General features: G+C 52.1%; 1 protein-coding gene across 7 annotated transcripts in view; it reads right to left on the bottom strand.

Annotated features, from left to right (window-relative positions):
- The window catches only part of Sv (paired box protein shaven), a 225,328-nt gene that overhangs the window by 55,057 nt on the left and 157,607 nt on the right, over nt 1-12,664 (bottom strand). For all 7 annotated transcript variants that reach the window (XM_077677139.1, XM_077677171.1, XM_077677163.1 and 4 more), the window contains one exon: nt 8,351-8,548. In XM_077677139.1, coding sequence (XP_077533265.1) covers nt 8,351-8,548 — 198 coding nt within the window. The remainder of the gene's footprint in view (nt 1-8,350; nt 8,549-12,664) is intronic.

Here is a 12,664-nt window from a genome sequence, read left to right as displayed (position 1 = left end):
CCTAGTTGAGTTCGAATAACGGTTCGATGAAATGTTACCGCGTAGGCTGATCTTGAGGCGGCGAGCTGGACATATGGAGCATTCCGAGTTTCATATTTCTGCTGTTGTTTTCTTTTAAACTCACCGGACTGCTAAACACCCTAGCTGCGCGTTAAAAATACTGAAGAACTTCCCGTAGATTTTTTTTTCTGTAAGTCATAGATGCTCAGAATTTTTGCGTGTTATGACGAACACGCAAAGCGTATGTTTAAAGGGACCTGAGAAACAAAATACAACTTTGGTTCATTCGAAGCATTGCCAAATCGGAATAACAGCCACGCCCATTTTAATGCAAACTTGTAGAATTAGGCTGGGTAATGAGGAAAACAGACGAAAAGGTTCCGACTCCCCGGTCAGCCACTTTTTCCCACTGACCATATGACATCACCGGAACTAGTTTTGTGCGATTGACAGCCAGTGACAAAAGCTACCTCCAATAAACATTAGTGTGTAATTAAGTCCCTCTGGTAACGTGCGCCCGCCTTGCTTCAATGCTAGCATGGCTAGCAAGAGCCCACGGGGCTCTTGGATGATCAGTCTCGGACTTTCCGAAAATCCGTTAGTTCGTTTTCCATATACATTCATCTGGAAAGAAGGGTCCTCGGACTACCCGCCGACTATCCACGGAGTCCGCGACTGATAATTGAAGAGCTCTACTGCTTACCCCGTTTTTGGTACCTCATAAAGTCACTGGGGCTCTTCGATTTACAGTCTCGGACTCACCGCGGACTCCCCGAGAAGCAGTCCGGCATTCGATTTTCCCATGTATCCCTATGGCTTCGGGGAATCCTCGGACTACCCGCGGACTACCCGCGGTGAGTACGAGAGTGTAAATCGAAGAGCCCCACTGCTTACGTTGCTAGGCGCGAAATTCGAAAGCTTGTCGTCTTCAGTTATCTTATTAGTGCGTGTACAATGTCGTCTAAGAGATTCCCCTGTCGTGGGGACACTCTCGCGTATAGAGGGCAACCGATTTGCTGTCAAAATGATTGTCCTGGGAGTACGTGTGTGATATCTAGGTCGTCGAGAGGTGGCCCAATGCCAGCGCATTGCCTAGCGTCACTAAATAAAGGTCAGCTTAGCTTATTTAGTGGCTCTAGCATTGCCCGAATTCCTGCGGCTTCGCTCCACTCTTCGATGACTGCGCCGTCTTCACGCTGTACCCTGCCCGGATATAGACATCGCGCAGTTTATGACGTTTTCGCAGTCGACAAAAAGGGAAACGCGTGCGTTAGTAAACCGTCGGTATTACTTCTTGGGAAGGATGCTGTGTACTTGTAATAGTTAACACTGCGCTAGTTGACATACGCATGACACGTTGTTGCGGTTTGCACATATAATATTGCTGATAATTTTTCCATTCGTTTGGCTCTTTTTTTTTTTAAGTTATACTTTCCTGCCAACATAAACCGTGCTCAGTTGTTTGTCAGCACTTGCGTGCAGTGTGAATCCAGTCTTTTGCCCCCTCTTCATGCTGTTTTCCTTCGAATAAGTTTTGTTTTATTTTCTGTGTGTGGGGGGGAAAGGGGGGAGAGGGGGGGACTCAACGTCATCGGTGTTCTCCAACGTGGATGAGCTAAATGCAAGTCTGCGCTCATCTGTACAGAGCGCGGGAACCTAGGCGGGTACTTACGTGTACCTCTTTCCCCGCCACTTAGTTTTTATTTGTGAAAAACTAAAAAAGCTGTCCACTAATACGACTAACAAAATTCTAACAGCAATAATAATAATAATAATAATAAGTCATACGAGCGAGTTATTAACCGCTAGTTATTCAAAATGAAACAACAATCTGTGCTGTCTTCATGGCCCCTTTAAGGGAAGACAATGCGCAATCCAGGCAGCGCACAGTGTGTGCGTGTGCCTGCGTGCGCACGCAATTACAGAACCCGGCTATGCTCCTGCCTCAGCTGCAATGGCAAAACATGATTTTTACCCTCTGACGCACTGACACTGCCGCGAAAGTTTGAGACAGCTACCGCTCGCTGCATTACGATTTGAAATATCCTGTCTGCATGACGCAGAAGAGAAAAATTGGCTAGCTCCTCGAGGCGGAAATGCTTCAAATTTTCGCAGCGTCCTTCGTTCAGAGTCAGGGAAAGTAAAAGTACTCTTTAATAACTTTTTATCCCTACGAACTTAAACTCACCATCTACATCCGAGCAGACAGCACCCGAAGTGAGTGAATAATTGTGAACTCTGGTACGCAGAACATGTATACAGTTCATGGCATACTTTCTTCCCCGTATGACGTTTTAAAGGGCCTCTGCAACACTTCCGATAAACGCTCTCACTCTCTCCTTCGCATCTAGAAGCACTGCGATAGGTATAGTTATGACCGGTGCAGAGCGGCACTGCGTGATTTTCCCGTCGCAGCAGATGCGCCTTCCGTTTCTGCTTTACTTTTGTAGCGTTCTTTTTAAAGTGGCCATCAAATGCCTTCATTGCTGCAACTGAAGGAAAGCCAGCCAATAACCGCTACACCGCTGTAATGACGTAACTCCAGCGGTCGAAGAACGCCAAGACCGGGAAAGAGAGAAAAATCTCTCGAGCAAGTTTCTAAGTTATCTGATCGGCATAGAGCAGTAATTTCTGGCTAAGGTACTTTGCGACCCCCTAGTCTAAGTACTGGATGCGTCGGTTGACTACGTTCTGCGAGCATTTAAGATTTCAAAAAAAGTTGAAAGAAGTGTTGCAGGGTCCCTTTAAGGGCCGGTCTTGGGCGCAACCCGGGATTAAAGAAACGCTTCAAGCAGCAGCAAATTATGCCGCTATAAGTGTACACTCCAATGAGCTTGTATAACGCAAAACACCGAACGCCCCACTGTTTTGGAGTATGTATACGGCTTCGGCGACGCTCTTGCGCGAGCCAGTTTGCGGCAAAATCCCCGAGAGCTTGCGGGTGTGGCTTACAAGTGGAAGGGGCGGATGGGGGTGAAAATTCCGGCCAGAGGCGCTTCTACGCACGCACTCAGGGGACCGCGGCCCCACGCGATGCCTCCTTATCTGGCTCCCAAAAGTGGGATAACAGGCTAGGCGGGGGGCTCTTTTGGCCGCCCTTAATTCAATATCGGACGCGGGACCCGACGCTCAATCCGTAAATTATTTATCGTCCTGCCGGCACGAGTGTTGCGATCCCGGATTGACGCCCTCCGCTCACCGCTGTTCGCAGGCTGACCCACCGCGATGGGACCTGCAGCCTCCCGTGAGTGCCACGCGCTGGGCATGTCTACGCTCTTCTTCGCGCATTCTGGCCGCTCTTCTTTTTTTTTTTTTGCTCTCTTTTTTTTCTTGCGCGGACGAGCCTGCGCAGGTCTGTGCGTGTGTGCGTGCAGACTGCGAAGGCCTACTACCGCTCCGCACCGGCTGCGCACGAGACGCGATTTGGCCGCTCGATAGCTGTCTTCCCCGCAGAGCAGCGGCGGCCTGCAGAAAAGGCTACCGTCGCTGCGGGGCCACGGGGAGGTCGGAGGCGCGTGGTCGTGCTACAAGGGCATCAACAAAGGCGCAGAATAGCGGCGCCCTTTTCGCCGATGCTGTCGGGTGATAACTCGACCCACTGAACAGGTTGTGTACAGCGGGATGCCACTTAGCGGCGCGTTTCCTCCCCGGAGGCTGGGGAGGAGAGCGGGGAAGCGGCTGCCCGGAGAAGAAGACTTGCATATCTGGCGAGTGCCAGGTTCCATAAGGCGCCCAGCGAGGCGCGCGAATTTGGGGCGCGGACCCTCCCCCGGCCACGGAGGCGAGCACTCAGTGGGCTTGTGATTCCATTACGCCCGAATTATGGAAGGGTTTGCTCGGCCGGGGGCGCCGTGCTAGCGCGCTCGGCGCAGCCCGGTATCCCGTTTCTTACGAGTGCCCGAGAGCATTAGGCGCCTTTGTTTCGGCCCGCGTAGCCATCACCGAAATCGAAGAGCAGCCAGAGGAAACTCCGAGAGGGTACCCCGAGGTGCGCGCGCAACTTGAAAGAAATAAAGGAAGTTTAAAGGAGTTACGCCCATTGTTACTGTTCCTTTCTGCCCCCGCGTGTTTTGTAGAGCACCGTGTTAACTTCTGTACGTAACGCACCAAAGTTGAGTAATAAATTAACTTTCTCGTTTCCGCAAAGTTTATCTTAGCGTAAGGTTACCAGGCGAGAACTGTGAGAAAGGAAGCGATTCAAGAGAACAACATCTGCGCTTAGTCTAGAGGTGCAAGAGGTTGCCCACAGGCCAGTGCACACACACACACACACACACACACACACACACACACACACACACACACACACACACACACACACACACACACACACACACACACACACACACACACACACACACACACACAAGCATGCGCACGCGCACATGCACTCCCACTCTACCTCCTTCCCTCCCTCCCTTCCTTACTTACCCAAACTCACTCACTCCCTCACTCACTCACTCCCTCCCTCACTCACTCACTCACTCACTCACTCACTCACTCACTCACTCACTCACTCACTCACTCACTCACTCACTCACTCACTCACTCACTCACTCACTCACTCACTCACTCACTCATTTACCTAAACTACTCATGGGGAACTTTTTGCAAGGCTTGTTTCTCATTGTGCAGCCATTTGAATAAAGCAGTTTTTTTCTCTCTGTCCCAGGTCAGTGCTTTAAAAAAGAAAGAATCCGGAGGAAAATGACGAGGGGAAATGGAGAAAAAATTATTTAGACTTTTCGTCTCTGTCATTCAGTTACAGCGTCGAAACACCCAGACGTACAAACGCCCGTCCAATACGTGAGGTTGACTTGTTCTTTCCAACGGCCTTAAGTAACGCTAAATTCCTGAACTTCACTAGTCCTTTAAGGAAGTACGTTTGTACCAGGCTGCTATCTTTCCGGTAGAAAGTCGGCCGGTTCTCCAAATTTTCTCCCCTCCTTCTCCGCCTCTTGCTCCATTTTTTTTTTTTTTTGACAGCAGTTGTAACGCAACTCGTTCACAGCGAACCATCGCAGCCATAAAAAGAGGCAATGAATGGATTGCTTCCCACCGCAGGCACACAGAACCCAGCCTAGAATATACTCGCATCAAACTCTCGCCTTTCCACGCCCGCTCGCGAACATCTTCCGCGTACTCTGCGACGAGGGGATCTGTCATCACGGCTTCGCGCGTCGGAGAGCCAAAGGCCCGAGCACTTGACGTTCATCGCCCGCGCTCGGCAGCTCGGGCCCCCACCAACGATGACATGTTTATCGACGGCCAATGCTTGGCCCGCAGCTAATAAATAATACGGGCCCCGACCAGAGAAACATGGTCTCCCTAATGGTGGACTCGCCGCAGGAGTGCGCCGCCGAGGCAGCGGCAACAACGAGCACCTTCCTGCCCTCCCGCTCACTCGATCCTTCTCCACTCTCGCCCATTTTCCTCTTCCGGTGCGATGTGGGCGCGCTGCGTGTACGCCAAGTGGCCCGCCAGACCCCGCCGCTCGGAGCGAGAGAAAAAGTGGCAATCCCTGTCCTCGATATTGCGATTAGCGCCGGATAAGGGTCCGGGGTGGAGCGGGGCTACGAAGAATGCTTGTTCGCGTCGCCCGCGAAGCACACACACACACACACACACACACACACGGGCGGGACGCAAATGGATGAGAGCGGGTCAACGAAAGTCGAAGGGATCAGCGTCGCCGCCGAAGTGCACAGCAGGAGTGGCGGGCCGCCGCAGAACAGCAGCGACCCCTCCGGTAATTGGTCGCTGCGCCGGCCGTGTTGCTCGGCGTGCATGCGTGCGCGCGCGCGCGGAGGACCTGATTGAATGTGTGATGAACGCCCCGGAGTGTTGTTGCGCGGGCGCCGATGATCCACCCTCGAGGTTTGCCGAGAGGGGCCGCCGCGTGTGTGGTTGCCGCCGATGGCTATCTGTTTAATAAGCTTCCGCGTTTTACCCGAGGCCTTCGAAAGAGTGCGATGAAGACGTTCTTTCGCGATGGTGAAGATTGGCTGGAGATGAATTTCAAGCCCGACTGCTCTACAACGAACCCTTCTATACTACGTGTTTCGATTGGAAAAAAAGGGAGGTGTAGTCTGTGCGGCCCTCTATTATTTCTTTCCGTGGTCTGGTTTTTGCATATGAAATAAATGCCCGTTAAAAGAATGCTAGTGCGGAGTTACAAGCAGAAATGAATGGAAGTGTTTTATGAGCACCTGCCTTACTTTAAAGGGCCTGACGGAAGGCCCACTAGTATTGTATCTGTTCTTGAGGTAAGTCCCTGTTACAGGGACACTGAAGTTATTTGCAAACACCGTCTAATTATTTTAACAGATTATAGTGCCTAGGACACGTTTTGAGATTCTCCGGCCGACTTACGCGCCTTTATTTTTAACCAGAAAATCGCGCCGGAAAGTTCTCCTTCCCCGCCCATTTACTGCCGCCGGCTACGACGACCCACTGGAATGTCTGCGGCGCCGAGCTTAGCTGATTGCTAGCATGTTTAACCTATAGAACTTGTGCGTGAAGAAACAATAAGTAGATATCAACAATGAAATAGGGAAAAACCGGGATTTGAGAACTGATATAGACGGAAAAGACGTTACGAATTTCATTGTGTGACGTCATGACGGTAGTTGGTGCGGCAGCCGCAAATGGCGCTCTCTCTTCTGCCACCGATTAGACACAAACTATAAGCGGCTAGACTCCCCCTAACTATCAGAGCGATGGATTACATCGGTTTAACCGCACAGTACAGTAAAAAATAAGGTTAGCCCGCTTCAATGTGTCTTCTAAAGATTTTAGCCCGAAAATCTGCTTGCCGGATACCTAACTGCTCTTCACGAAGCCGGAGGATTTTTTCAAGTGCGATATGCTTCCAGGTCCTTTTTAATTTTGCAGACGACATATACGAACATAACCGCTGCTGCTGCATGCGTTCTAATTTCGCATTGCTCCGGTGAGCGCACGTCTCGGAACCATTGACCGTATTATGCCCGCGGGAGGGGTTCGCGTATCGCGCACAGTGATGACGGTCAGAGAAAGGCAAAAGTAACTGGTTCATCAATTAATGCCCCGGCTTGTAGTCCTCCGTGCTGGCTTAATTAAGCTTAAAGAGTTTGTTTCACAAACAATGGTTAAATCGGGGGCCCCGGAAGGGCAGCCAGCCCCGAGTCGCGCAGAGCGTGCTTTTTTGCTGTGGTGGAGAAGAAAGCGCGCGAGATGGGCCCTTGGAGAGAACACGTCGCATCCGGCCCGGCCGATCGATTGCGGGGCCGTTGGGGTGCCCCGTGACCCTCTTCCAGGCCTGTTCTCGCGCGAGACATAAAGAGGTGGCCGCCAAGGCGTGAAGAGGGCGCTGCGAAAGTGGCGGAACGGCGCACGCGCCGCGAAATGCGTTTTACATGTCGTCTGAGAGGGAAGATGGGAAGGCCCCTTTTCCCGCGCATTTGCTACCTTCCCTCGCCGGTTTCCTTTACGTTTTCCCTCCATGAATCGCTGCCATTCGCATAGGTGCATCTCTGTGCGTGTTTTTCTTCCGCCCCGTTATTTCTGTCTGCGCCGTCCCTTCGTCGTTACAGCCCGGTTTACACATAAAAGTGGTGGCGGGCCACCCTCGGTCGATTCAGCCGCCGCCGGCGAGCCGACCGCAACGTCAGCGAGATCAACAGGAGCTTCGATATCCAGCCACCGCCGTGGATATGTGCGTGCGTGCCCGGCGTTCGCGATAGAGCCGCGGCCAACTTCGGCGGCCGCGAATGGCTTTGGCTCCGCGCCTCCCCCCGGGGCCCTTCAGCCGCGGCGATTTACGGCGGCCATTCCGCGGCCCGGCCGCCCCAACAGGCATTGTCTTTACGAGCTTCTAAAAGCCGCAGGTGCTGCCCGCCGTAGCCCCGCTTCACCCTTGCCGTCTCTCGCGTCTAAACGGTCTCCTTCGCGCTGTGGGGGCGTTCCTTGCGGCATAGGTGTGGGAGGCTTACGTGCTTGGCGACGAACGACTCACTGCACGTGTGCACATTGTTACGCCTCCGCACCTTAGATCCCAACACTCTGTGGTAAAGGATCCGCGAAGACGTGTTACGGGGGTTATGAACAGAGGAGGTGCTCTAACGGGATGAGCATAAGCCAACCCAGTAGGCCGCGTAGTTTGCTCGAAACCCTGATTGTGGCTGATTTAGTCCTCTCTTCCTAATGATCAATAGATACATACATTTAGTTTACAATGTACATTGCTTGCATCTTAAGACCCAGTAAAGCAGGCATTTTTGGGGCATGACGAAGAGCAACAGCGGTGTGGCCTGCCGTGTCGAGCTGTTCGCTGGAGGACACGGTGCACGCCCAAGGAGCCTGCACTCGCCTGTTGATGGAGCTAACGCTGGGGATGTTGTCCTGGTCGCAGACGCCGTCGGCCAGCAGCCGGTCGCGGATCTCCCAGGCGAACATGGTGGGGTTCTGCTTCTTGTAGTTTGCGATGGCGTCCACCACCTTAGGCGTCGCCACCTTCGGCTTGCTGCCGCCGATCACGCCCGGCCGGATCGAGCCCGTCTCGTAGTACCTGCGCGTCGGCAACAGAACAGCGCCCGGTTAGCGGAACAGAACGGCCACAGTGCAAACATCCACGTCGTGCCATCGCCGCCGTGTTTATAGCTGTTACTCAAGGACACCGGGGCCGTTCTAGGAGCGATTTCACGTTGCCCGACTGAAGGTGCTCTTGCCCACGATTTGTAGCGAAAACTGGTCTTGCAAAGCACTAAATCTTGACGGCACTGCTACGCACCTGTTATCACCTTGCAAAACTGAGAACGAAGTTACCCGCAAAGGGTAAATCTGATGATAAATCATGCGAAAATATAATTACCGCGTTTGTAAGGGATGACTTCTGATAAACATCAATGCAAGAAGCCTTGCTGTGGATCGAATGAGGTATGGAACAATGCAGAGAGTGTGCACAAGCGGCATTGGGATGGAGACCAACTGCTGCCAGCACTCAAAAGAGCCGCCGCTTCATTTTTCACGGCTATACGTTCCCCAGAAGAGGCGTGCACATCTGGCGTTCTGAGTAATAAAAAAAAAAAAAAACTATGGCTGATTCCTCTGTCATAGGAATCAGCAAAACAAGAAAGTGAAATGTGCAGTGAAATCTGCAGTTGAGCATGATTTGCGGGTCGGCGGTTGTCTTGTGGGTGTGCTTGGCGAGCGACGTCCTGCTGGCGAGCATGGTTACCAGATTGGGCGAGAAAGCGCCAAATTGGGCGACTCTCGCTTTCGTTTGGCTAGAAAAATATTTTTTGGCGGTTGGGCGGGTTTTGGGCGAGTTTTAGGTTCGGGCACGTGCACCAAATTCAGACAACATTTCAAGCGCAAGCGAGATATCTGCTCGCGCTCGAAGCGTCCCTACTGGTATTTGGTGCTCCGATTCCGCGTTGATATCTTAGATCATTGCAACTGGGAATTATAATCTCAAAATGGCAACTCGGTTGTGTCTGTACCAACGAGGTTCCAAACCTGCACGCATGAAGCCTATTTAACGACACCATGTTTGATGATTTGGCAATACACGAAAAGAGAATCACTTCTTCCCCTGTATGAATATCGCCTTCTGCAAGCAAATGTTGATGGCCTGTAGGACATATGCGTGATGAAATTCGGGAAAAACACAAAAAGTGCCAAAAATAGCGCAGAAAATTTGATGTTTCCTCTTCTCCCTGAGCTTGTCATCTTCCTTTTATCTTTCCCGATATCTGGGGCTCCGGGTTTTCGGAGTTTATTTTTGGTAAAATTCGGAGGGTGGTTTTTGAGGTTTATTTCGAGGTACACCTTTGCCGAAGTTACCCGCCACTTCGGCAAAGGTGTACTTGCGTCATTTCCGTGACGAATATGACGTCAGTGAAGTCTTGGGGTATCGCGGCATAAACCACTTTCGTGTTAAAATATAATACCCGAAAAAGAACAACCATAAGTATAACGTACGCTTTAGTACTAAAAGTTGCTTCCCTGCAGGAAGACCCTGTGTGCAGGGGTGCACTCTTTACAGGCCGCTTGCTTCGTTGTACTGGCGTCACTTCCTCGATGGATATGACGTCAGCGAAATCTTCGTGTATCCGGGAATAAAACACTTGCGTGTTAAAAGATATTGTTTACCTGGTGGAAACGCCCTCAAGTACATCTACGCCAGAGAGAAAACCTGACAAGGTTCGGGCTACCATGACACACAGCTGGCGGGCTCTATATTGAAACAAAATATTCGCGCGTAATGCAGCGCGGCACCTCTTACACCCACACCTCCAGAAAAGAAAGGGCTAACTTTGTTTCTGCACCGCGAGAGAGCTCGCATTAAGCGCTTTGTTGCGGTGTCGCGGCCGCTGTGCGTGCACACCCCGTAGTGCGGATAAGATATTACCCGCCACAAAGCCCTGCTATTCCGCACTCGCTTGGCAGCGCGGCGTCAAATGGGCGCAGCCGTGCGTCGGGCGACTCCAAATTAGCTATCGATCCGTGATTGCTGCACTGTCCTCTCGACCTCTGCAATTACGGCGCGGGGTTTCTCCTCGCGTCCGGCGTAATTAATACGGCGGGCCCACGCGCAGAACCACAGGTCGCCGCTCCAAAGCCGAGTAGCACACCGGCGCTGGCGCCTGGTCAGGGCCGGTCAGCATGCGAAAACCCATCTCTCACGTGCGCCGCCACTCCCCGCCGTCGCTGCAGGTTGCACCGGGATCATTTCCTGCCGAGTTGGGTTTACGGTAAGCGCTGCGGGAGTGCAATTTCTTCGCCGACCTTTTCTATCATTCGGCTAAAACTTGGGCCCCCTCTCGGTGGACCGTGCAAAAGGCAGCGCCCGACGCAGCGGCCCGTTCGGATAAAGCATTTTCTACAGCCGAGTTCTGCAACCCGGGTTGCGCTCCCACCCACCCTTAGCAGGGTCGGTGCGAACACATTACGACGAATTCCTAACCGGTCAGTCTGTGGTGGGTCTCCGACAGCAGGCTGCAGGCTATAATGTGCAATAATCTGCAGTTTCCTACTAGCTTTCAGTCTTTGGATGACCAAAGAATAGATTGATATACATACATCATAGCTGGAGTAGTGTGTGCTGGCTGTTAAAAGGCTTGATACTTGCCTGCACGCACCTCCAGTATCGCCATGATGAATAGATTCATCTGTTTTTCTCGCAGATTTTCATTTAAGGCGTCATATATGCAGCAATAAATATCACAGCATTCAATATCAATCAATGTATATAGGCAGCACTCAATATCGTGCTTCCTTACAATGTGTACGCGGTTTGTTAAGACGCACCCGTGCATATCCATTCTCTCCCATTTTGTCTCCCTTTGTTCCTTTCCATAACCGTTCCTCGTGTTCTACTTCGATTTTTTAACATCTCAGTACGCCCGAGCGCACTATCGCCAGGAATAGTGTTGGTCCCCAAAAGTTGTCATTGTCGTTTCGTGTACAGAGTCAGAATTTTAGAATCTCTGGCCAAAAAAACTTAATAAATGAGACGATAAAGCAACGCCCACAATGCAGAATGAGAATCATCGTGCGGTCTGTACAAAGTCGTGGCAACGTCGAGCGCTGCAACGTAGGACGCGAATAGAAGAAATTACGATTTCTTCTTGAGCCCCATAAGTTCGTGCACAAACTTATCTCAAAGGGATTCTGAGTGCGACTCCCCATTTCAGACCAAACTGACCAATTTTTCTTAGTATACTTTGCGCTGTTAGAAGGAAAAGAAAAAAATCTTATGCACAGGATAACCCCGTGTTACGATGCAATTGTGACTATCTTGAATTCGATATTACAGGACCTTATCAGGTCAGGTGAGTCAGGCGTGTACGTGTTTGCATAATTAAGCCACCACGTTCTCTTCTATCCGTGCGAAATGTGCAACGCAAGAACAACCCACTCTCTCTCTCCCTCTCTCTCTCTCGCTCTCCCTTGCCGCCCAACCAGCCGGCTGTAGATCGGTACGAGGGCGCATGTGCTGGCGGTGTCCGAGGTCCGGCTGCGTTAAACTGAGCCCGCGCCTTCGCATGTGTACCATGCGCGCAGGATTAGATCAGGCATGCACCGAGCGTGTAGTACAGAGTGCCATCTGGTCGTGGCACAAAGAAGGGCTAGCCGAGAGACGGGGTCCGGGCCACAATTAAGTCGGTGCGAGTCTTTTAGGAGATCATTACGCTACAACGGGACCTTTTGTTGGCGCCGGAAAAGCGGTGGCGGCATCCATCAAGCCACGCCGCTGCTCGGCCCGGGCGAGGTCCATTTTAAAGTCAGATTAAGACAGACGGTTGTCGGTCGGCGCGGCTGATGTCATTATTACGCACACCAGTGAACCGCCGCGGCGGCACGCTGATGTCATCTCGCGGGCCGGAGTCGATCAGCGTCCCGCGGCCGCCGCGCTGTTTCTGTATACACTGCGCCCCGGGCGCACACTGGCTTTTGTCGGCGGCCGGGGGGCGAAGAGGGCTCCGGGGACGCAGCCCGGCCTTTGTGCGGGCCAAAACAGGGGTGAAACTCCGGGCGGGAGAGAAGACAGGTTCCCGTTACGCATGTGCGCGTTTCTCCGGGCCTCTATGGCAGAGGGAGGAAATGACCCAAAAGTTATGGAATTTGGCGAGCGCGTTGAAGAGGACGCAGTAAATTTTCACGGGGAGTGCTGGGTCGA

The sequence above is a fragment of the Haemaphysalis longicornis genome, unplaced genomic scaffold (assembly GCF_048455015.1).
Source record: "Haemaphysalis longicornis isolate Haplotype H1 unplaced genomic scaffold, Haemaphysalis longicornis Haplotype H1 scaffold_1, whole genome shotgun sequence".
Classification (NCBI taxonomy): Eukaryota; Metazoa; Arthropoda; class Arachnida; order Ixodida; family Ixodidae; genus Haemaphysalis; species Haemaphysalis longicornis.
This window is presented reverse-complemented; position numbering and strand designations above follow the sequence as displayed.